The sequence below is a fragment of the Salvia hispanica genome, chromosome 5 (genome assembly GCF_029641045.1).
Source record: "Salvia hispanica isolate PSC_SH4W2 chromosome 5, Shi_PSC_v1, whole genome shotgun sequence".
Classification (NCBI taxonomy): domain Eukaryota; kingdom Viridiplantae; phylum Streptophyta; class Magnoliopsida; order Lamiales; family Lamiaceae; genus Salvia; species Salvia hispanica.
In genome coordinates, this window is record NC_142696.1 from 43260417 (window position 1) to 43285389 (window position 24973).

General features: G+C 36.5%; 4 protein-coding genes across 9 annotated transcripts; 1 reads left to right on the top strand and 3 right to left on the bottom strand.

The window, feature by feature from the left end:
- Positions 1–263: 263 nt before the first annotated feature.
- Positions 264–6497, bottom strand: LOC125187515 (AUGMIN subunit 8-like). Of its 6 annotated transcripts, XM_048084120.2 has the most exons (8): positions 6388–6484; positions 5862–5975; positions 2888–4925; positions 2447–2566; positions 2012–2152; positions 1849–1938; positions 896–1003; positions 264–597 (listed from the first exon to the last, which is right to left on the bottom strand). In XM_048084120.2, exons 3-8 carry the CDS (start codon positions 4769–4771, stop codon positions 514–516), a joined length of 2427 nt encoding a protein of 808 aa, XP_047940077.1. In that variant the 5' UTR covers positions 4772–4925; positions 5862–5975; positions 6388–6484; the 3' UTR covers positions 264–513. The 6 variants fall into 6 exon arrangements, with proteins under 6 accessions (XP_047940077.1, XP_047940078.1, XP_047940075.1 ...); XM_048084121.2 differs by lacking the exon at positions 5862–5975 and having other exon boundaries at positions 2036–2152; positions 6388–6497; XM_048084118.2 differs by lacking the exon at positions 5862–5975 and having other exon boundaries at positions 6388–6497.
- Positions 6498–13715: 7218 nt separating this feature from the next.
- On the bottom strand, positions 13716–16830 carry LOC125187546 (Ubiquitin-like superfamily protein). Its single transcript, XM_048084157.2, has 4 exons — positions 16650–16830; positions 15417–15602; positions 15033–15072; positions 13716–14009 (listed from the first exon to the last, which is right to left on the bottom strand). The coding sequence occupies exons 1-4, from the start codon at positions 16689–16691 to the stop codon at positions 13924–13926; spliced, it is 354 nt and encodes a 117-aa protein (XP_047940114.1). The 5' UTR covers positions 16692–16830; the 3' UTR covers positions 13716–13923.
- Positions 16831–18286: 1456 nt separating this feature from the next.
- Positions 18287–21140, top strand: LOC125190449 (uncharacterized). The gene is made up of 6 exons (XM_048087763.2): positions 18287–18506; positions 18809–18933; positions 19894–19990; positions 20095–20204; positions 20573–20647; positions 20910–21140. The coding sequence occupies exons 1-6, from the start codon at positions 18437–18439 to the stop codon at positions 20958–20960; spliced, it is 528 nt and encodes a 175-aa protein (XP_047943720.1). The 5' UTR covers positions 18287–18436; the 3' UTR covers positions 20961–21140.
- A 179-nt stretch (positions 21141–21319) lies between these two features.
- On the bottom strand, positions 21320–23662 carry LOC125187657 (Transducin/WD40 repeat-like superfamily protein). The gene is made up of 3 exons (XM_048084284.2): positions 23533–23662; positions 23024–23353; positions 21320–22160 (listed from the first exon to the last, which is right to left on the bottom strand). Exons 2-3 carry the CDS (start codon positions 23343–23345, stop codon positions 21439–21441), a joined length of 1044 nt encoding a protein of 347 aa, XP_047940241.1. The 5' UTR covers positions 23346–23353; positions 23533–23662; the 3' UTR covers positions 21320–21438.
- Between the last annotated feature and the right edge of the window lie 1311 nt (positions 23663–24973).

Sequence of the window (24973 nt, forward strand, 5' to 3'; positions counted from 1 at the left end):
ACAGAAGCCATGCATGGTTCGAGTGTGATCCAAACGGATGGAAAACCGGAATCAAACCAACTACGCTATTCAAGTTAACTTTGTTCTCTGATGAAAGCAGTTGAAACATCTGCAGTGATTGCTCAGCTTCACCTTTAAAAAGATATCATTGCGTTCTAGGCATTAAACAGAAATCGACCAGTCTAGGCATCTCCATATTTTGTAAACAAATAGACCAAACAAGTAATTCAATTTTATAAAAAGTTTTAGTATCACCATCAGAATACCTCTGTAATTTTCCTTGCATTTCAACTTGTGTCAATTCTTTGCCGGAGGTTAATACAAAGTACAAACTACATAAAATGAGGAGAGGCCCTATGGAGAAGGGTAAAAAAAATAAATATAACTTATTTTTTCAACCTACCTATAACACTGAAGCGAGACAAGAAAATGGGCAACAAAACATCCATTTACAGTCGCAAAAAGCTCAAGTTCTTACATAGCTTTCTCGCATGCAAGAACTTTGGAACTATCTTAATACCCATATATTGTCGTTTCATCGTTGCTCCAAGCTTGTTTCATCTGTAGTAGATGGCTCCTAAGGCTGTATTCTTCCACCTGCCAAATACATTCAACCTAATCAGCTATTTCCTGGTTCAAACTTACAAGAACCGTGAATTAAAATGCCAAATCATACTCATTTGGAGCTAGCCTGAAAATAGTAGTATCATCAAACATAAAAAGTTATACTCCATATATGGTATCCTCATATTTTTATTCACCCAAACTGAACTATTTAATAACTGAGCATGAGTATTGAAGTGCCACTGAGTCTCATTATATTTTGCACAAGAAAGCACAAATAGGGAAGATAACAGGAATATTTCAATCCTTTGACCACAGTGCTTGTTCTTACCTGCAATTCAGCGATGGAGATCAACATTGATTCATATTCATCAAACATAGCTCTTCCCTCTATTACTACATCAGCAAGTTCAGACACCAAGCAGTTCATCTTGTCAACCTGCATGATTGGAGCACAATTCTTGAGGCTGTTGCTCTGGATGATAACAACAAAAGCACAGAAAATACTTTGAAGTGGTTGTAAACTATGAGTCTGTTTGTACCATGGTGATTAATTTACTAGCAGAGCAAGTATTTTTACTTAATACAATGATTACTTCGTCTCAAATTATACAAGGGGACACATGGCCAGTCTAACAGAGTGAAAAGATAATGAACTCAATGCATTATTTTCGTTTTGCCCCCCATGTACGTAGCATCCTCAATAAAATAAACACAAAACGTTTCTGAGAATTTGGAACAGAATACTTTAGAAACCTCTAGGACAAGCAAAGCTATAGGACATAATGCTGAAATGTAGAACAAACATTTTGAGATATCTGTCTACACCAATAAAACTAAAAAAATATAAAAATGATCCTACAATTTAAATAGAGTTACAAGGATCAAAGTATTTATTTTACAAAATATACTCATTCTAAGGTCATAAGTCACAAAAAAACTCATTGGTCAAGCCACCATCCACAAAATTTAGGCAACTATATTTGCTTGGGTAAGTATGTTATTATTTGTATGAGAACAAAGCTCAAAAAATATTCAACCACATCGAAAATCAGTATGCAATGAGTGCTTCCAGATGTTAAACTTGAGTTGCTCAGTTGAAAATTTGCACCAACTCCTAATAAGGTCCCTTAGTTACATCCAGAAAATTGATATGTGAATATGATATGAGAAGCACCAACATGGATTGGGCAAAAATAGGTCTACTCATACTGGATCAACTAAGTGGAACTTGTAGTTACTAGTTAAACACAGAAGTAAATTAATTAGAAGACAACATGTCACCTTCAAGAGTACGGAACATAAGGAGGACCCCATTGCCTGCATCACATCAACAGCAGAGCATACAGCCTCCTTTATTGTTTTAATATTACCCTGAAAAATTTAGATTTAGTCAAGTTTTTTCTCTTATACAAAAGTAATTGTTCATTTTTCTTCAATAATTTACCATACAGAGTAGTCCGCTACATACCCTTGCTCCTCTTATGACTGGAACAAGAACTGTGCTAGCTTGCAGATCCTCTATGGCCCAAGTTAATGAGCTAATATGATCCGTTTCAATTAATGCCCACTCGTTAAGACCACAGATCTGAATATGTTGTATTTGGATTAGAAAATGCATGAATCCTTTTCATTGGATAGAATAGCATGACATGACGGGATTATTAGTGGCATCACACATAATCTCATGTTGGGGGTAAATAAAGAGAAATATATCATCTATACTAGTTTAGTTTTACAGCAGAAATTAGGAAACACAATGAATATGATGAAATGTTTCAGAAAATGGAAGAGAGTAATATCAACTAAGGAAGCTGAAAAGAATCAAAACAAGGTGCATCTTTGTTCATCAGAATTATGGTCAAAATAAGAGATGCATTACTTGATTGTCCAAAACTGAGTAAAGCTTCAACTTGAGCTTTAATTTCTGAATCTCAATCCTTTTCTCCATTATTGAGTCCCAAAGAGAAGTGATTTCCACCCACACACTGCACATCACTCTCTGCATCACCCAAATCAAAGAGGGGCTTATAATTTCTAGGAGTTTGTTAAAAGTTAAAAATGAAATAAGACAAGAGGGAAGAAATTAAATTTATATATGCATGTCTTACTTTGTCCAATGGAGTATAGAAGCATGATGTGCTTAAATGAAAAATAGCTAATAGAAAAGGAACAGAAATACAAAATGGAGGTCCAAAAGGTTCAAAATATGCAGAAATTATGCATCTAAGAGAATGGACAATTTGTTCTAACGATGGAAGAGATAAATAGCTGGAAAATTAAAATGAAGAGACATAACTATAGACACTAGATAAGCTCATACCTCTACTTTTACTCTCTGGGATTGCAATGCATCATCACTCTGAGCATTTGCATATCTCCATTGCAAGAGTCTATTGTATAAAAGACGCAAGTTATGGACATCTTCAATGTGATTTGCAGCCTTCTTTCCATGTCTGATATCTGTAATGAAACTAAGAACTGAAGCTGCACTTTGAAGTTTTCTGGTGGGGCTGGATGGTCTTATCCGAGCAGGGCTGGATCCTCTTGAAGAATTGACAGCCTTTGCTCGAGAGGGACTGATCCATCTAGACACAGTAGATATCAATCCAAGAGTTGGAACAACCAGATGTTTAGCGGCAGCATTTGACATTTTTGTTTTATCTGATGAACTTGAAGAATTAGGTCTTACAATCTGTGGTGAACAATCATCAACTAAACACCCATTCACCAATGCTATTCCACTCTCATCATGAGATACTAACAAATCATTTGTAGATTTGACCAAAGGTTTACTTTTCCCATCCAGAGATACTATCCTGGGGGAAGGTGTACCTCTTTCCGTATGGGATGAAGATGAAGTTTTGGTAGTCCTACCAACCAAATCAATACTTCGGTTTGGAACAGGGCTTCCATCCAGAGATGGCCTCCTGATTGAAGAGGTAATCGTTTCTGGATGGAATGTAGATGAAGTTCTGCTTGTCTTGTCAGCTAAATCTATACTTCTACTCTGAACAGCATTGCCATCAGGAGATAGTCTCTTCATTGAAGATGTACCTCTTTCCAAATGGGGAGACAATGAAGATTTGCTTTTCTTATCTGGAATGCCAATACTTCTATTTAACATAGCAGTGACATCCAGAGATAGTCTCCTATGGGAAGGTGCACCTATTCCACCATAGGATAGAGATGAGGGCCTGCTTGTCTTGTCAGCCACGTCGATACTTCTATTAGGGCCAACTGTGCCATCCAGGGAGAGTCTCCTATGGGGAGGTGAACCTGTTTCTTGTCGGGATAAAGATGAAGTTTTGCTGATCTTATCAGCAACGCTGTTACTTCTAGTAAGAACGGCGGTGCTATCTGGAGATAGTTTCCTGCGGGAAGGTGTACCTGTTTCCGAACGGGGTGAAGGTGAAGTTTTGCTTCTCATATCAGCCAGGTCGATACTTTTGCTTGAAACAGTGATCCTATCCAGGGATGTCTTCCTAAGAGAAGGTGTAGGGGATGTCTTCCTAAGGGAAGATGTAGGTCTTTTCTTATCATCCAGGGCAGTGGGAACTTTCCCAGCTGTTGTGATTGGCCATCGATGTTGATCCACCATACGTGGATACAAACTATCAACAGGTTTAGAATTCTCGGATTGAACAGAAGAATTCTTACTTTTAAGTGGAGTCTGCTTCCTTTCAGGTGTAGGCTTTCTTGAAGCTGGAAGTTCAGCATGTCTATGAGCAACATTAGATGATTGCCTCAGAGTTCGATCAGGCATATAAGAAGCTGGTTTTTCTTTCTTATCAGACTGGAAAGAAACATTTAGGCTCCGCATTGTGGAAGGCCATAAGGACTCCGGTATCTTAATGCCGGCTACCTTTCTCGATGCCAACAACAATTCTGCAGTTGTATCCTGAATTGGGGTTGATGGAGATCGAGGCGATGATGGTCGAGAGGGGCGATTTCTTTCAGCTGATACAGCCCTCTTTGCTGCTGCTGAAAACGTTGAGGTTGATGATGTCCTGCTGGCGATTGGCGAAGAACAGCGTTTCGTGGGTGAAGATGGTAAAGGTGACCTATACCTCGAACGAACTTCTCTTGTTTGGGCAAGTGGAGTGACTCCATTCTTGTTGTCAGCTGAAACCAGTGGTAGTCTTGTTCTCTCAGCAGCAGATTGCTTCTGTAACGCTTGCTCTTGCTCAGGTTCATATACATCCATCCAAATTGTGCAAATTAGACCACATTGACGGCCCCCTTCACATACTAGTCGACCACCTTAAATTCAATACCCGACAGGCTTTCGCTTAGCCCAGTTAATCTATCAACAATTCGGACCAATGCCTCTTACAAGAGAACTTTACCGTCCTGAAAATCTGCCAACAAATTTGCACCCAGAATTATGACACAGCTGAGAAAATAGATAGAGAAAAGATTGAGTCATGATGAAAAAGAATAGAGATCTCAGAAGTCAGAAGGATGAATTTGGGTTCAGCCAACAAATAGAAATGTACTTTCTGCATTTGACATCATACAACTCAGCAGAAAGATGGGGGAAGTAGAAAGTAGAAACTATCAATGAATAGCAGAGACAAACCAAGCAGCAGAAGAAGCAAATTTAAATCTTCCTTTAAATTAAGGAAGAGTGGGAAAAGGGTGGGGACAGGGAAGAGTTGGATAAGAGTGCATTCTTTTGCTTTAAGATTTTAATTTTTATGAATCTCCTTTTCTTATTTCCTCTTTGAATTATGGTCCCCAGCCTTTTGTCCCTGTCACGGGAATGCCATGGCTGGCTGGGCTGGAGCTGTACATGCAACACACACACACACACACATCAAGTAAGACTCACATTCATAGCCCCTATACTAATCCCAACCTATGATCACACAAAATGGGATTCTGTCGATCTTAATCTCTTCGATTGAAGAAGTCAACATCACAGACACACTCCCCAATGATCATCACATAAGCACAGATAATCGAAAATTTCCACTCTTCTCTCTCACAAATTGAAGGGAAAACAAGTAATAAGCCAGCATCATAACTCTCTTTAACTTACTTCTGATCACCAACCAACAAGATGGAAAATCACATCTTCTTGTTGGTAAAAACTTAATACTCCCAAAACAAATGATTAAGAATCCATACTATATTTAACTTTCTTTCCGCCATTAAGTGTAAACAAATCAAAATCATTACTAAAATATAAGAACAGGGACATGGAGGCCACGTGCTGGAAGGATCATTGTCTATCCCCATGAATTCACACAACCCCATACAAACTACAACAACAATAAAATAATCAATCGTACCGCTAATTGTCATTAATTTGCATCGATTAAGCATCGTTAATGGCATAAATTGCTGAGATAAATATCTGGCATTGTCCTTTTTGCATTTTCTTTTTACGGATGCAGGAACAGAATCTGGTTCATATCAGATTATTTTAGAAACGATCAGAATTTAAACATCGAGGAACTTTCTATTTGTTTCTTTTACATGAATAAATGCACCAAGTAGCTAATAGCCAATAGCACGTCCTTAAATTTGCCAGCACCATAGATTTCTCCAATAATCATTTCCATAAAAGAAGCTCCAGTAAATCCAGTTTAATCAGCTTGAATTTCCAGATTGCGCAGCCAAAAAATCCAAAAATATTTTACATTTTCCGATCAATAAAACCATCCAAGTAAGATTTTGCTCAATTTCACTCAAAGAAAAAAAAAAGAATTAAACGATTGAAACCGAATTGCAGCAATAAGCATCAATTTTTTTTACAAATCCAAAATACTACTAATAATCTAAAGCAAAAGCTGAAACAATAGAATAAATGTGTACCTTTTCCGGTAAGAATCAAAGACTGTCGACAGATTTGATCGGCCGTGATCGAAATGGTGGAAGTTTTAGTTTTAGACGTTGGAATTTAAGAATAATATACTGAGACGGAGTGACGATTTATTACGTAATTATTAATTTTATTTTTAAAAAATATTCATAGATTTCCTTTTTTGAGAGGCTATAGGCTTTAGTACTTTATTATTGCCTGATTATTAGTCAATTTAATCACGGATTAATTTCCGAAAAAAAAGTATACTACTTTGATTTCAAATCAATCAAAATCTAATACTACTATACCGCCAAAAAGACTTAGCAAGAGAAAGAAAAAACGGAATTCCATAAGTTTATTTTAAGATACATGGATTCATGAGTATATGTTGATAATTTCTTAAATTTAGCATTTATGTTTGAAATTTATAATCAGTAAGCAACATTTTTAACTTGCAAACTATCTATTCATTTAAACACAAACACAATAAGTAACATACTAACAATAGTCCGTGTGTGTAAATTACTACTTCCTCCGTTTCACTATAGTTGAGTCATTTTACCATTTTGAGAAGTTTCTTCATAGTTAAGTCATTTCCTTATATGATAACTTTTTTCTCTTTCTTACTTTACTCTCTCTTACTTTATTCTCTGTACTTCATTCACTTTATACTCTATTCTCTCTACTTTTTCATATCTCTTACTTTTTTATCTATTTATTTAACACACCCAATATTCATTTCTAAACCTCCATGCCGAAAAGTTTCGCCTCAACTATGGCAAAACGGAGGAAGTACAAAAGTACTAAGTCAGTAAATTAATCACTTTTAGAATGCGATATTTGTTGTTTTGTTTTTGACATATCTAAACTTGGAACTATGTTAACTTTTGGAGTAAATTGGAAATGCTACACAGACGAAATTTCATTATTTGTAACATTCATAATCCACATAATTAAATCCAACTATCTTTGTCAAAACGATCAATATATAAGATATATTGTGGCTTGTGCAGAATAAGTCACAAGATGACCAATTGTTTTTTATCATATAAAAAATTGGAAAAAACTAATATGATAAGGTTGGCCCAATAGTATATATGCTTTGTCAACATCTCGATGGTCGTTAATTGTATTTTTTTTTTTGATGAAATTTCTGTCACTTGTATTTCTATTAGTATTTATTGCTTTCTTTCCTTTGAATGAGTTTCCGGGGAATAGCGAAAATGATTTTTCAGAGTCATCGTTACGTTTAGTATTTTTCCAAAGGACCAAAACGAAGAAAAAAACGAATTAAAGATAACACATTCTAAATAAATTAGTACATTGAACAATAGTAAATCATCAACTTATCAATGAATTGATAGCTCTCTGAAATAATAAAATTTCACAATTCTTAAAGTAATGAAAATTGGACTGGGTTTATAATTTATGGGGCTTTTAAATTTAAATAAAATTGGGCGGAAGGGGAAGGGCGTTTGACTAAATTTTAGTCTATGATGATATAAAGTTCATTAATGATTAAAGGTTTCTCTATGTCATTCATTTTGCGTAATCACTAGATTTGCTTTTTGGGGCCCTCGGTTTTATACAAATGAATCGAATGTCGATATTTAAATCTATATTTAGATAATCAGAAATCAAATTTGACAATTTAGCCTCGAAGTTAAGCCGGCTACCTGCACTAGAGGCTTATTGCATCAATTTTCAAATTGCCATCACATGGATTCCATCATTTAGTGTAACCACCTTCTTATTATATGCTAATAAAACGTAACACTTTTAGAATCATATGATTAAGTTATTAAGTCTAAGGACTAAATAATGCCTAGTCGTAATTAAACATACGTATCTAAGAATTGTGATCAATTTGAGCTTCAATAGAAAATAGTCGGAGTATCTCGGTCTGCAAAATATTGTTCATATTTGACTTAGCACAGATTTTAAAAATAAATATAATATAAAAATCCTTATTAATAATCTAAATAACCTACAAAGTAGGAATTTCAAGTCATATGTACTCACTTTGTCCAAAATAATAGTCTCATTTGTGGACAATACGAGTATTAATGAGAAATTAGTAAAGTAAGTGAGAGGAGAAGAAAAATTAAATAAAGTAAAAGGGAGGAGAAACATAGTGGGTAAAGTATGAGAGAGGAGAAAAAATGGAAAAAGTATAAGAAAAAACTTTTCATTTTTGGAAATGAGACTATTTATTGTGGACATCCCAAAATGTCAAAATAAGACTATCTTTTGTGGACGGAGGGAGTATAAAATATGAACAAATTTTGAAACTTTAAATTTGATTTTTATTTTTAATCTAAAGCACATCCCTCCTTACGTGTAGTTCTGCCATCTAAGAAGGAAAAGTCATGTCAAGAATCTAAGTGCAACAGAGTCCTGATTCAAACAATAGTTGGGTTATGAAGATGAGTGCCAAATGCTCATTTAGGATCACCAATGTCTTTAGTTTCGAAATAGTTTCGTGTGGATACATTGCACGCTTCAATTGGAGTCCAGACGAGAGAGTTATGGCCGTTCTACGAAAGTCTCGTATTGAGCATATTTTGGGACTATTAGATGGTTCTAATCCATATAGATCCTTATCAATCGCACTTCTACATTCAAGAGGGTTATTATTTTCTATTTCTTACTTCGTCATATAACAAGGTTACCTCCAACAAACGTGAGGTAGCCGGAAGTAGACCTCTTCTCCATTGGGTTCCCAAGCCAATCTTTATATGTAGTCATGGATCTTCAAATGTCCATTCTTCTTGTCTATAACTGAATATTCCATTTCGACATTTTACAATTTGTATGACAACTTCCAAGTGGTATGTTTCAGGGTGATGCATGAATTATTAACTCACAACTCTAAATGACTAGGAGATATTGATACTGAGAAAGAAAGGTTAATCCACTTGATACCGCTCTCGATTTGCTAACTCTTTTTCTTCTAGATTCTATAATTAATGGTTGATATTTTGTTGCTCAAAAATAAGATCAATATGCCTAAAGTAAAAAAATACGATTATTACATCCAAAATTTCCGGTAAGAATCACCTACGGCAATTCCTAATTCATCTCCTAATACATACACACATACATGAGTGATGGACCCCACCATCATTTATTATGTATGTGTGTATGTATTAAGAGATGGATTAGAGTTTGCCGTAGGTGATCCTCTCTGCAAAACTTCTTACCTTGTTGTATTAATGGAGGAGATGTGAAAATCAGTTACTGGGCTCCGTAGGCTACACTCGAGTATCTAAGGTTGACTCAACAATAATGTTATCTTACTCTATGGATCCCTATCAAGACCCAGTTTTAACACTAAAAACCAACTTAGTACGACGGTCTTATTTGTATTCTCACTTTTCCTTGTTCCTAAGATAGTTTTTGTAAAAGAATTTGTGTCTATCATAAATCATTAAAATAAAAGTGAACTACATAATTGGTACCCGATCTTTCACTTTCGCACATAAATGGTACCTGATCTTTATTTTATATCGTTTTTGGTACCTTGTGACAAAAATAACCTCATGTACCAAATATGTGATTTTTTTTATTATGGGGGATATTTTTGGATGTTTCAATTAAATAGTACCAAATATGTGATTATTTTTTCTTCCTTTCTTATTTCTTTTTTAGTTTCTTCTTCATTCTTTTTTTTTTTTCATTTTCTTCTTTTTTTTGATATTTTATCTTTCTTTCTTCTCTCTTTTTTTCTTCTTAGTTTATATTTCTTCTTCTTTCTTTTTTCTTTTATCTTCTTTTTCTTATTTCCTTTTAGTTTTTTATACATACATCAATTGCATTAATAATATAAATAAAGAACAAAATGTCTAATTAAATTAATTAATTAAAATAATTAAATCAATTTAATATTTTTTATTAAATTACTTTATACTCATTTTAACAATGAAACACCTAACTAAAATTATTCAACTCTTTATATCATTATGAATACAATTCACAGTTATATTACATAATATTATATGATTCATAATTTATATAATTATACTATAATTATTTATTAATTACTGCTAGTTTTTAGTATTATAAAAATAATATTTTTATAATAATTAAATATAAGTATAACTATAACTATAATTAACTATATTTGAATGATATTAAAAAAAATTAATTATTAATTTATAACATTAAAATGATAATATTAATATTGATTAATAATAATAGTATAAAAAGTATGGAGAATGAGAGAAGATATTACAATATCACTTTTGGTACTAATTTTATGTATACCTAAAATATCCTTTATGACATAAATGAGAAAATAAATTTGTTTAGAGGACATTTTGGGAAGAAAATTGCATCAGGTACCAAAAATGTGATTTATAGGTACCAAAAGCGATATAAAATAAAGATCAGGTACCGTTTATGTAGTTCACTCTTAGAATAAAATGCGTCTATAGTATATTTTCACTACCGAATAACTGCAAATAATTCTCCCTTCTCGTGGAGTCTATTCAGTTGGATTTGATTATAGATATAGAGCATCCGCAATGGTGCTTAGGCCAACCATTCTCTCCCCTGCCACGTCAGCAACACTAAAAAATCCACCTGCCACATCAGATTTAGGTCAGCCATAGGCCAGCCGCAATAATAATAATTCAAAATATACTACATTTACGGAATTAAAATTACGATTAAAATACGGAATTAAATTTACGAGACATATACGGGAAAGATAATCCATTCCATTAAAAAAAAGTACAAAGATTTTAAAAAAAAAAGTACATGATTTTTTTTTTAAAAAAAGGGCTTCCACACACGAGCCCCGCCACTCTCTACTCCTCATCGCCGCCGCCGCCGCCGCTGCCGCTGCTGCCACCCGTGGTATCTGAGCCCACGTCGGAACCCGCTAGCCGTGCCCTCGCGATCTCCAAATCAACACGCATGCTCTCGAGCATCTCGTGAAGAAACATCTTCTCCGTGGGGTCAGTGGCGTTCTTCCACTCTTGGAATACCTTGTACATCTGATCCCGCGTATGGTTATGCGAATGGAGAGTGTACTCGAGTGGGGCGGGTGGGAGGGCGGAGGATTGGACCTCGCGGGGCGATAGGGGGGATCCGTCCCTCGCAGCCCGCTGCGCCCGCTTCTGTCCAACCAGGCGGGGGCGACCAGTAAATGAAGGAGGGGATGGAAACTCCTCAGCATCCGGGTGGAGGTCGTGGGATCTGCCGCTGCTGCCGCTGTAGTCGCCGCTATAGTTCAGTCGTTGCTTCTTCGGCCACCCAGCGTCGCACCCCGCCCGAAACTTCTCGGAGTCCTTCAGCAACAAGAAGCACTCCCAGAAGGTGAACTCCTTATACTTCCCCTCCAAGGGGAACTGACTCGCGGCTATCCTCCGGGCGTCGTCCTCATTCTGCCCACTTCTGAGCTGACGGAGGGCGTTGGCGTACAAATTCGCAAAACGGCCCACCGCGGCCCTAGTGCGCTCCCACCCCTTCCGGACCTCCTCGTTGCTGAAGTCCTTCCCGTGCGGATAGTGCCTCCTATAGGCAGCTCTGATCTTCGCCCACATGTTGATGACCCGCTGGTTGTTCGCAACCAGCGGATCGTCGCACACCTCCAACCACCCCCTGGCCACCCAGGCGTACTCATCCTCCAGCCAGGGGTGTGGTCAACAGCGGGCTGCGATGACTCGCCGACCGCCTTGGCCTTCCCCCTCGTCTTCTTCTTCGGCGCGGCCCGCCTCGCCGGAACGGGAGTATCCGGATCCTCGAGATCGATCCCCATATCATGCAATGACAGAAGGTCATCGCCAGAGAACTGCGTCTCCACTGGGGTCGACGTGTGAGACGAAGCCGTCAAAAAATCAAGCGAGGGCCGATATACCGTGTCCCCTCCCGGTGACCCCTGCACCCCCCCCTGCATCCCGGGATGCATACCGTGCTGCATCCCCCCCTGCATCCCGCCCTACCACATCATCCCCATCATCTGCTGCAGCATCATCTGCTGCTGCATTTGGGGCATACCCCCCCCCACCCGGGCGCTGACTGCCCGCTGCTCCCCTGCCCGCCGCCCGGCATCCCCCACGGCATACCCCCCTGTTTCCCCCCATCGCCCCCCCCCCCCGGCGCACCAGCCATCATCCCCATCATCTGATTCCAAGGGATGTTAAACCCCGGGCCCATCTGCCCCCATCCAGATCCCACAGGTACCGTGGGAGTCTGAGATCCACTCGTCGCTGGACTGAACTCGTTGTTGTGATCCATCGCTCGATGATGCTCTTGTACAGAAAGTTAGAGAGAGAGAAAACTCGTTAAAACAAGTGGTGCAAATGAAAATGAAACGAAAATCGCGTTTATATAGGTTTTTTTTTTTAAAAAAAAAAAATAAAAAAAACAAAAATCGGCGCTGGCCGATCGGGCCGCCATAATGGCGGCTAGCCGATCGGCCAGCGCTTCGGCCAGCGACGAGCGATCGGCCAGCCCACGCCGAAGCGGTAGCCGGTTTCGCTCTCGCCGACTGCAATGGTTCGGCTAGCCGATCGGCCAGCGCGACGAATCGGCTAGCCGGTCGCTAGCCGACCATTGCGGATGCTCTTATTGTAGTAGACTAGTAGTATTAAATTATTTTGAATTTAAAGTTTTAATCGAGTAACATCATCCGTGGGGCTAGGAACCAAAATCTTAATGTTTTTCTTTTCTGCTTAAAACGTACCCCGTAATTAATTATATTAATGTGCATTTCCTCATGTTCCCTTCTAAACATTATAATCTGGTAGGAACATTGGACGGGAATGGATATATATTATGATTGGAGTGATAAAGAGGAACCAAATGATAGGACGTCATGTGCTAAAGCCTAAAACATAATGACAAAACAAATTAATAATGTGGCATGCTTTCGCATGTTCTTTTCAAAGCGTCTATTTTGAATTTTGATTCTACCATATCATTATACTTATTTTTCACATTCACTTTTCACTTTTGACGATCTACACCTAAAAAAGTGTTACTAATGTAATGATAGTTTATAGTGAGATTTTCGGCATTTTTGTAGCAAAAAGCATTTGGATAGTTATAGTGCCTTTTGACTATTGGCATTAATAATAAAAATGTTTCTAAACAATTTCCCTAGGCCAAGCAGATAAATTAGAAGTTGAATAAAACAGCCGCATACATTCCCATTGCGGAATATAGTTGTGCCAGGCAGAAAATTTATTAAAATAGGTAACTGATTTCTTAAACTCTTGACTCTCAAGTATTAGTGATACTTTGGTGATTATGAAAGAAAAGATTATGCTCGTAATTAAGCTAAATACACTTTTTAGGTAGTCTTGGTAGAGAGAGAGAGAGAGCACATGCATTTGAAAAAAACACACGCATATGAAAAGTTAGCATATAAATGTTTGCAGTGAAAATGAAAATCAAGTAATGATCATGTTGCAGACAAGGAGATAAACCAACTCCAAATCTTATCAACCAATCAAAGTAATATAAGACCAGTAGTTTCTTCTCCGACTGAGAAAAACACTGACCAACGACGGACCTTCTTCAACACTACCGTAGCAGCCTCACCAGTTAGATCCACCATCTGCCTCCCGCGATTGGTAAAAATCATTTGGTCTCACAATGTTTACCTCTTCAAACTCATTATCATCTGCAAAAATGAATCAATGAAGAAAAAAGAAATCGATATTAGAGATACAAAAGCACACAAAAAACCAAGGTTTCTGTTAATTGAACACTGATTTCCACATGCTTATCGGAGAAACTAAAAGTTTTCACCTTCTATGACCAAATATAATATAGAAAGCAGCAAAAGACTGCCTACTCTTTCACAAAGTGTAAAGGAGCACATTCAATTACAGAGATGTTAAGTATAAACTACTCCACAAAAGAGCAGCAGTTTTGACAAAAATAAGGTAAAAATTAAGCTTCAGAATCGGTATGATATTGCTCCGATTTCATTGAAAAACACAATTCAATAGGCTCTAAGTTCAGGAAAGGGACATTTCTATGCAGATTCATAAATGAATGGCAGCAGTGAATCACATCAGAAAGATTGTCAAGAGCTTGCCAAGAGCTTGCGAGCAACTAAAAAAAGGACTGTGCGGAAAGATCAAGAGAAGAAAACAGCCAAACAACAACATTTTAGGTTTTCATATAGCAGCAATCCCCATGTTCGTTTCATTATAATGATTCAACTATTACTTCATGCATAAGGGTTCAAACAAGGCCAGAGCTCAGAACATCGTATCTTATAAGTTAAGTGTTGCCTAGAATGTGCAATATAAGGCTTTTGGAAACTAAAAGAGGAATGTTACTTGGGTGATAGCTTGGAAAGTCAAAAATAATATAGACAAATCCACTACATAGTAAATAGTTTGATGGATTGAACAGCTTTGAGCTTGTTGGATCATGTAATATTTCAAATACTCAGTTTTGTGTATTGCATCCTCTCACGCAGTATCTAAATAGTTTTTTGGGTGAATTGAAAGGTGAACTAAAATCTCTGGTCTCGGATTCAGTTTTGCAAGAAATAAAATAAATTTGCACAGGTTTAAAACATACTATGGAGATCATGGCAAGAGGCGTAATGTGATAAGTATAAGACTTTCTACTGGCAAGAAACGAAAAATCAGTTGCAGATCAAATTAGTGACTGTGACCAGAAAGGGTACCTTTTCTCAGTGTCAGGGCAACGACAGCATCGTTCTCAACCTGAAAATGCATATCAAGGAATAACTTATAAGGTTTGAAGCCAAGGTACTGAAATATATATATCAAAACTCTTGCAATTTTCAGGAATGAATCCATAACCAAACTCGTGAATTTTGATTGACTGTGTTAGAGAATTAGCTATGTTCAGAAAAAAAACTTGAAGCACTCTTAACGCGTTTTTGCGTAAACTATATAGATAGTGAAGATAGAACCTTCAGGAATGAATCCATAACCAAACTCATGATATTTTGATTGGCTGTGTTAGAGAATTAGCTGTGTTCAGAAAAATTTGAAGCATTCTTAATGCTTTTTTACGTAAACTACATAGATAGTGAAGAAAAAACCTTCTGATCAGCCAGCGATTTCGAGTCTTCCAACATTTCCCGATTTGGCAGTAGTATCAAACGCTGGTTCTCAACGGGCTGATCAGTGATCTCATGCAACTTCTCCTTAATCTGCAGAATTGTCTCACTCGGCACACATTGCAGAAAGTAAGTTGTTTTGTTGCGTTTGACACGAATATACATCCCCTGCAACATAAAAACAAATCAGAAGACAGACACATACAATCGGTCTACTTACTGATGAAACCTACAGATCGAAAAATCAAGTCCCTTCGGCGTACTAACAACAAATTGAATTCACCATATGGAACAAGAGCATTGACATCCCTTATAAATCATACTATCAGGAATAGAAAACAAAGAGGTATAACCACATGCGATAGTAATTCAGAAGTATCACACAATTAAGCATTAGACAGGGAGAAAGCCGCTCCTTCCTACAGAAACTACGAATCGTTACAGTTTTACAACATTATATAACATAACTTACTAAGTATATCCTAAAATCAGAGAAATGCAATGCAAAATTACGAAGAGACAGAAATGTGAAAAAAGTAGTCTCTCGAATGTTCTGCCATCCCAACAGCTAGTCAGACAGTCCCGATAAGAAGATGAGTTGCATCAAGAAAGTCACACCTACTTATCAAACAGTACACAGATTGTCCCAAAAATCTTAGCATGTTACACATAATATATTCATTTAACCTAAAATTCAACTTTCTTAGCACAATTCCTGATCAGATCTTAACTCTTAAGAAGTGATTCACCTCCTAGCACTAAAAACTCATCACGTGACTCACGTCCTTTTCCCATCCCTTTCCAATCCATAGTCTCTGAATTCGGTAAAAGCTATTGGTTAAAAATACACAATTCCTGTACATCCAAAAATGCTGAAAAACATTGATCGTGTAGCTAACAAAGAAATTTCACACAATACATAACCATCTCCGAGAAAAGAGCTTCAAGTAGGCCAACATTCTTCACTATTCCAACATTATATGCAGAACTCACACTTGTACACCCATAATAACCAAAGAAACTACTAAGTGAAGTTAAAAATACAATTGAAAGCAAAACTGCCAAAGGAGTTTCTACATTAGACGCCGATTCGACTGAATTTCAAGTAAATGCGAACAAATTGATTCCATCCAATTGAATCATAATTGGGCATAAAAAAGTAGGAAATTCGAAAAGTAGAGATTGATTGGAACAAAGAGATTAAGGAGAGCATACAGTTTGATCATCGGGGCTCTTGGGGCGCGATGTCTGCGACATAGTGGCGAATTTGTGAGAAGCTGCTTGATGAACAAGGGCACTCACTCAAATTAACAGTTTATCTACCTCGCCAGCTCAGCTGAGTGTATTCAAAGAAACTGCCTTTCTTTCTTTTTTATTTTCTTTTTTCTTTTTTCCGTAATCTAATTTTCATGTATTGATCTAGAGTATTTATTATAGATAAGATGATAAGATCCCAAAATCCATGTTTTTGAAGAAGCACAAAGTATTAAATCAGAAAATTACATTTCCATTTCAACTTTGTGAAGGTCCAGGAAAATTTAGTACAACCAAATCGAACCAAATATTTTTTGGATTCGATTGGTTAGATTGATAGAAACGATTCGATTAATTTTAAAATGTCATACACCAATTCTTATTCTGTTTTCTTAAGTTGCAATTCAATCGTCCTCACATTTAAATTTCATTAAAAACAAAAAAAAAATAAAGTGTATTCCTTTTTCATTTGTGGTATAAACCAGACTTCATCCGTCACGAGATTTTAGAAGTTATTGATTTACCACTATAAAATAGGATAATATACTAGTAGTATTTCTTAGCCGTCACCAGATTTTAGGAGTTATTGATTTAAGAGTTATTGGAGAGAGAAAAATTGTGTGAGTATTAAAATAGAGAAAGAAAGATGAATATTAATAGGTGTGAAAAAATTGTTGGGACTTGGGTGCATTAATTGGAGAGAGAAAGTTAACAAAAAAAAGAAACGTATCATCTTATTTGGGACAAACTAAAAAGGAAAACGTGTCATATTAAATGAGACGGAGGGGGTAGTACTACTACTAGTTAGATCCTTAAAACCTACTACTAATAAAGGAGAAAAGATAAAGAGAGTAAATTAGATAATGGAATAAAGTAAGAATAATTAGATGTTTTGTTTTTTATTAAAAAAAATGACTCAACATAGTTGAAACGTCCCAAAGAAGAATACGACTCAACTTAGTTGGGACGGAAGAGTAATTAATAAAAAAATAAGTTCGGTAGTACTTAAATATGTAAGTAAGGGGGAGCATTAGGGATTTAGGGTGCTAGCATAGTTAGAGTGACAACGTACCACCAACCCCGTGCTGCCACGTGACACGCTATCCTGCAATATTAGGAGCGAATCCAGAAATATCATAGTAAGCGTTTTAGATTGATTTCTACCGATTACATGATAGTACTACGTGGATTGTAGTGTAGAATGCTGAATATTGCATTATTGTCTATAAATGCAAAATAATGGTATAAAAAGCAATCTGTCTACATATATACCGCGACCGAAACATTCTATGTCTATACTGCAATACTTAACAATCTACACTGTAATCAATCTATTACTATTATAAATGCATAATAAATGAATATTATTGAATACGCCTCTAATATTATTGGATAACGTGTTATGTGACAGCACGAGATTGGTGGTACATTGTCAGAAGGGTTTTCATCTTAACAATTTGTAAGTAGTAAGTAAGAACAAGGAATTTAGAAAAAAGAAAATTTAAGAAAGAAAATAAATTTGCGCGATTTTTCTAATTTTAGGAATTTTATTTTAGTAGTTCTATTTGTTATTTTAAATGAAAAATTAACTCTGAAATCAGATTATTTTGTCCAAAATCTTAGGCAAACAAGGCCTACATCTGCCACCCTCATCTTCTTGATCCACCATTTGTTCTGATACCAAGTTTCTAATTTTACACCAAACCTAGTTTGTTATCGCTCTGGGATTCTGGAAAGTGGAATTTGTGATGGGAAACGGTTCCTCCATGCTCACTCAGTACGACATTGAAGGGGTCCAAGAACACTGCAGCAACACCTGTAATACATTCCTCTGCTCAATTCCACCTTTTTTTTCATGTTTTTTTATGATAATCCCATAATTGTTTTCATGTCTCTGTGATTCTCGCCTTTTCAATTCTCTATTTTTGCCTGTTTTTATATGATTTTTCGTGGGTGTCACGATAAAGACATGAATGATTGCCCGTAGTTATGATCTGATTAGGGTCAGTGATAAGAAACAAATGAATTGAATTGTGATTGGCATTTGATTGTGCATTGTTCTTGGTTTAATTTATTTGCTAAGTTTTGATAAATGATGCGTATTGGTGCTTGTTGTGTAGTTTCCCAGCAGGAGATTGTTTCACTGTACCAGAGGTTCTGCCAGCTGGACAGGAGCGGAGGGGGCTTCATCTCCGCCGATGAGTTTATGAATGTGCCTGAATTTGCCATGAATCCCCTCTCTCAGGTTGGACAAACAGCTGCTTGAACCTCTTTTTATTCTGGTTGCATTGTTATGTTAGGAATCCTACAATCATATGTACAAACTGTTTTTGATGGGGTAATGCAAAAGAAATCAACTAAGAACTTGTTTCCGAATTTGAATTTTGCAGTAAGTTTTGAACCAAAATTGGAGAAAGAATCAAATCTTTGTGTGCTTCCATAAATGTAGTAGTATCATAGTTTATAGAAAAAGTATGGTCTTTAGTGGGGGTAAAATGTTATGACTTTAAGTAGATTTCTTAATGACAGGAAATGTTAAAGAAGAGATAGGTGTACAATTTTGGAGATAGTCGATTATACAAATGATCACGTTGTATGTCTAGGAACGAGCATTCTTCAGTGTATATTGATATCTAATTTATGTGTATCTGTTGTTGGTCCTACTGTCTCGGTTTTTTCCCTAAATCAATAAATTATGATGGATAGAGGGAGAGAGAAATAAGTGGTCACGACCTTATTAGGACGATATACACTTTGATTAAATGTTAAAACTGCTAAAATCTCCAATCCAGTACATATCTTCCTGTTGGTGATATGAGCTACTGATGGGAGATCGACCGTAAATAGTCAATAGATAGTATGAAGTATTCGGAAGCTACAGGCTACTTGGAACATAATCATGATTCATGAATGAGTAGGAAAGTATTTTATTGGTTAACTGCTATATTCAAGCATGCATGTTTTGGAACATTTGTGTTGGCCCTTGACCTATAAATTAAAGTGATGATTATGGGCTATCAGGAGGAAAAATGAAAACTTAAAAAAGGATCAAGTATCCTACAAATCCAATTAGACTAGGCAACTTTGCCAAAATAGAAATGAGTATAAATCAGGGTAGCTTGTGTGTATTATTTCAACTAAAGATTGCTATTGTTCATGAAGTGGTGATTGTACTTAGCTTTCGTTTTCCTATTTACATATGCAGAGACTTTTGAGAATGCTGGATGGGCTAAATTTCAAGGAGTTTGTGTTATTTCTATCTGCTTTTAGTTCTCGAGCGAGCTTGCAGCTGAAAGTTGAATGTAAGCTGTGCAAAACATAGAAATATTCCTCCGTAAATTAAAACTTCAACGTTAAAAAATTGTTTTCCAATTGGCCAATGCTGAGTATAATTTCCTTAACCCAGTTATTTTTAAGGTTTATGATTCTGATGGTAACCATAAGGTTAGTTTCAATGACGTTCTGGACATATTGCGTGATTTGACGGGTCAATTTATAGCTGAACATCAGAGAGAGGTTAGTCTCCCTACTCTATTCATATTTCCCTCTTATATATTACCATTAGTTTTAACTTTCTTTTCTTTATGTCTAACTTTCTGTTGCTTATTTGTTCTTTGCCACGCAGAAGCTGTGAAAAATTCCAATTCCTTTGTTCACAAAATGACAAAAACTAGAAAAACTGTAGTAAATAAATTAATTGAAGCAATCAAATGAATATTAATCTTCTAAATCAGAACCACCATGATTTTTCTTAATGTTTTAATGTAGTATTATTGTGCCATGTGCAAGGGGGTACTTTCCTTGCTTTCTCATAGTTTTCTGGATCCTGTTGCTAATTAATTGCTGAGTTGCGCTAATCTGAAGTTCTGTATTGTTATATATAGCGTGTTCTTACCAAAGTTCTTGAGGAAGCAGGCTACAGAAAAGATTCTGTATTAGTTCCAGCTGACTTCATGAAGGTAATATATCACCTCTATATCAATTAAGAATGCTTAAAAGCACTTTAATGATGTTTGAAAGGCTGTTCCATCTCAATGGATAGTTATCTTAGTCGTCAAGTTGCGTATTCTGCTTCTATATATCTCTCCTCTCTCTGTCTGTATATACATATGCTGCTTGTGCTGCTGCCATGCCTCTTATCGCATTGAGAAATCACACTTTACATCATTAGCACGTATTCTTGATATAAATTGCTAACTGCTTGTTATCATCTACCTGCAGATCCTGGGCAGTTCTGTTCTGAAGATGGAAGTTGAAGTTCCAGTAGATTAGAGATGAGAACGATACATATTTTCCCGTTAAACTCGTGTTCGTGACATTTTTATCCTTCATGTTTTAAGCCACTTAGCTGTTTTTTTTGTCTACTTCACGTGCTACATCTCTGGGATGCTTGATTGTACTTGTAAGCAAATACTATTTCTATAAATTATCAAGATCTCATTGATTTGAGAATTGCATCATTATTTACATACACTGATAATTGATTCCAAGTTTGTGGGACAGAAAAGAAGGGCTAGTTGTTAAAAAAATCACGATATTTGGCCTGATTTTAATTTTTAAAATTTTATTAAGTGCTGCAATCATGGTAGTCCTGCCGATTTTCAATTTGTAGCACGTCGAAGGACGTCCGATAACACAAAATCATGAGTATTGAGACAAATTTCCAAAGAGGTACTAAGAAATGTTATTGGTATAGTATACAAGTTACAGAAATATAAGTTTGCATTATCAGGTAAAAAAGACCTTAAAATCATATAAATACATCATCGCTTTGTGGTGTCCAGACACGAAGCAGTCGATCATAAAACGAGCATGTAGCAATTGCAGACCTCTTCTTCTTTCCAGACACAAATGCATTTCCTCTTTGCCAGTCAGCTCCATATGCAAGTGAGTCATGCTTCGTATATGTCTCAATCACCTCGACTTGATCCGCTCGAAATTTAACGAGTGCAAAACCGTTGTGCATACAAGCTGTTAACACCAGCCCTGGTATATGTGGGTGGTGCTTCACCCTCCAAACTCCTCCACCTAGACATATCGAAGATTCACTCACCGGTCGTGAAGTTAATCTGGTGTCCCATATTCTCAGGTGCTCGTCGTAGCTACCAGTGAGCAGAACGTTGGGGTCGTGAGGGCTCTTTGCTATGCAGCACACTCCCATTTTGTGAGCTTTTGTGTTCTGGAAAACCAACTGAGAAGGGTCCTCGCGTAGGTCCCAGCAGCTGAACTTACAGTCATCCGAACCTGTGTATATTAGCATCGGCTGCTGGATGTCAAACGAGGCAGCCCAAAGCTCAAAGTCATGTGCTTTCCATTCTTGCAGAATGTTGAGCTGCGACTCATCTAATGAGACTATGGAAACTGATCCATCAGAGAGGCCGACTGCCATGGATGTGGCATGCGAATTCCAATCTATGCACAAGCACATGGAGGAGCTGATGCATTTACCCTGAACTTCAGTTAAGCAACTACCTGCAATAAGCAGAAGATCTTCAACTCAAAGTAAACACGATCGTGATGCAAGATAATGAACAAAGAGGCCATGTATCAAGAATCTATACTACAAGCAAAGCACCATATGCAACATTCCTCATTGTCATTGCACAGGTAAAGTACCAGTACCAACCGACATTGAGTTAAACTATGAGAAAGTCTAATTTTCACCACAATGTGCATGCTCTTTCGCAACTTATATAGTTTTGCTGCTGTTTGATGCTCTATGGAAATAAGGGTCATGATGCTCGGAGCTTGAAGAAATTGCCTGAATAGACAATTGGGAAGTCTAGATTTACACAGCGATCATTTCCTATAATGTAGTACAAGCAACAATTGATATGATAAGACATTAATTTCCACCCTTCAACTTAACATTGTACTAAAACAAAATTAGTGATCCTCCATAGACTCCAAGCTCTCAGTCATTATTATGTTTTTACTTTTGAATTGCCATAAAAAGAACTGGCAAAACCTTGTACTTGAAAGCTTGATGCACTTTCAAAGCAAGCGCATTTAACAATTTAACTAAACATGAATTTAACAATTTAACTAAACTAGAATAGAAGAACTTGATTCCCTACTTCAAAGTATAGATTTGAGCATACAAACAATCATAACAAGAGCACAAGTAACATTGTTGACAAAGCAATCAACTCCCAGAAAAGTGATACGAACAAGTCATTAAGTAAACAAAATCAAGATGCAAGACCATTTTAGGAAGAAGAGAGAGGCTCAATTTCGAAGCACCCAAGGATGATGAGAATATCACACCACAAATTGCCTTGAACCAGAAGAAGAATAGTGCAAAGTAAAATTTGAAAAAAAAAAAAAAAACTTACTGCCTATTTCAGCAGTTTCTGACCCAGAGCAAGGCAGGCTATAGAGCTTTACACAAGCATCAGCATCGGCTTGCGCAAGCAAAGGCAGGGGCCCTGGGCTCCATTTGATATCGAAAATCCCAGCTGTTTCAACTTTCTGAATCAACTCAAAACGGCCTGCCTCAGCATCTACATCGAAGAGCGTTATGCTCCCTGATCGAGTGGGCTGATCACCCTCTTGAAGCACGTAAGTAGAGGCTGCAAGCACGTTGTGGTACGACTCATGGCCACAAAACTCCACAGCATCTGCGCTCCCATCTAAGAAGCAATGCCCCACCTCCATCAATGTACCTGAACACGAATCAAACAAGTCCAGCCTACTCACGCATTTCGTCGAACATGTTGCATGCTTACTCAGAATTACATAGTTAATCACATGCTCGTCCCTATCTCCCTACGCTTCTAACTTCCTAATCGCATAAATGTAACCTCAGGGAGAAAATATTCGAAGTTAACTGCAAAATGCTTACCGCTGAAACCTGAATTTTTTCGTGTCCAAAGATGAAGAGTAATGGTGGAACTAGTTTTTTTTTTTAAATAATTTATTTGAGAAATATGTTATTCAGTTTAATAAAATTATTAATCCAATTGGGCAGAACCTACGGGCCCAATGTATATTTGAATCAGGCCTATTCAGTATCAAACTAATTGGGCTAATGAAATATACCATATACTACTAATAGCATTGATGTGTACGATTTTTTCCTTTAAAAAATAATGATATGTTTATTCTTGTAAATATTTATGATTCTTCCTCGACAAGAAGCAAATTACAAGTGAAACAAAAATCAAGAGCCTAGAAAAAGATATGCAGTTGATGTGTAGTTGGAATAAATATATTTTGATAATTTGATCCTAAATGCTACTAGTAGGTGTGGTATTTATAAGACCACAATTGTAAGGTAGTTGTATAAATTAAAGTTGGTATATATGTGACTTGATGATTCAACTCTAAAGAAAACTTGTTTTAGTCTACCTAATAAATTTATCACTGTATTACTTCAATGCACTATATATTCTTTTTAATTTCATGGACCAGACTTTACGATAATACAAAATGCCACTATTAACCCAAATCAACGTAACAAAGAATCCTAGCTTCATTATGTAGCAGGTGTCAATTTTGTGCAATAACCCGAGACGAAGATTTTAAACGTCATATACTCTGACAATTTTGGTTATGTAATCAGTAAGAACTAAGAATTTTTACCATAATTCATAAACACAAAATTGTCACGTCTCCACCAAAATTTGCTTTGGATAAACAATCAAAATTGTAAAGTAGTATGCCAAAACCTCCGTCTTAACATAGTCGGCGAAATCCATGCATGAATTGAATGGATTCGGGTTAAAAAAAAAAACCTGAACTTAGCTATAACCAAAAATTGCTGAGATATAATAAACCCTAACCAATTTTTTTATAACTCGGTTATACGCAAAGGATATTGTATTATTAGAAATTTTTTCATTTATCGTCAAAAGCGATAGCTTCTCCCAATTTGTAAATTTTGGTAAGAAGTTGTTTTCATAGACCACAATTTTTTTCAATATAGTAGTACTCCGTACTTTGTAGTCAAGTTTTCAGTGTCGATGCAATATCCTTTTCTTTTAAATCATAGTATTATATTACTATAATAAATTTAAAAGCCGAAATAAGAAATAAATGATGGAATCTATGTCGGTCAATGGACTTTGACCAAATTATAATTTCAACGAGACATCTAATTTTGTGAAATTAAATGATATAGCATCGATCTACGTTCGGAGTAGATGACCGTGGTATATCCATTTTCTCAAATCCGATTCCCGGTGAGTGAGAAATAATGAATAAAAGTTGTGCACAATTGCAAACTTAATGAGCTATGAGAGAAGCTTAGGGAATAATTAAGAGAGTTAATTATCTCACATAGG

Bases quoted from the DNA above. Each gene is read 5' to 3' on its own strand.
- LOC125187515 (XM_048084118.2), bottom strand. From the start codon at position 4,771: ATGGATGTATATGAACCTGAGCAAGAGCAAGCGTTACAGAAGCAATCT. The intron at 2,567-2,887 runs GTATGAGCTTAT...TGGGTGATGCAG, and splicing joins CCCAGAGAGTAAAAGTAGAG to AGAGTGATGTGCAGTGTGTG. The intron at 1,004-1,848 runs GTGACATGTTGT...CCAATCATGCAG, and splicing joins TATGTTCCGTACTCTTGAAG to GTTGACAAGATGAACTGCTT.
- LOC125187546 (XM_048084157.2), bottom strand. From the start codon at position 16,691: ATGTCGCAGACATCGCGCCCCAAGAGCCCCGATGATCAAACT. The intron at 15,603-16,649 runs GTATGCTCTCCT...TTTATGTTGCAG, and splicing joins AGAGCCCCGATGATCAAACT to GGGATGTATATTCGTGTCAA. The intron at 14,010-15,032 runs GTACCCTTTCTG...TCATTTTTGCAG, and splicing joins TGCCCTGACACTGAGAAAAG to ATGATAATGAGTTTGAAGAG.
- LOC125190449 (XM_048087763.2), top strand. From the start codon at position 18,437: ATGGGAAACGGTTCCTCCATGCTCACTCAGTACGACATTGAAGGGGTC. The intron at 19,991-20,094 runs GTAAGCTGTGCA...TCCTTAACCCAG, and splicing joins CTTGCAGCTGAAAGTTGAAT to TTATTTTTAAGGTTTATGAT. The intron at 20,205-20,572 runs GTTAGTCTCCCT...TGTTATATATAG, and splicing joins TAGCTGAACATCAGAGAGAG to CGTGTTCTTACCAAAGTTCT.
- LOC125187657 (XM_048084284.2), bottom strand. From the start codon at position 23,345: ATGGAGGTGGGGCATTGCTTCTTAGATGGGAGCGCAGATGCTGTGGAG. The intron at 22,161-23,023 runs GTAAGTTTTTTT...TGCTTATTGCAG, and splicing joins AGAAACTGCTGAAATAGGCA to GTAGTTGCTTAACTGAAGTT.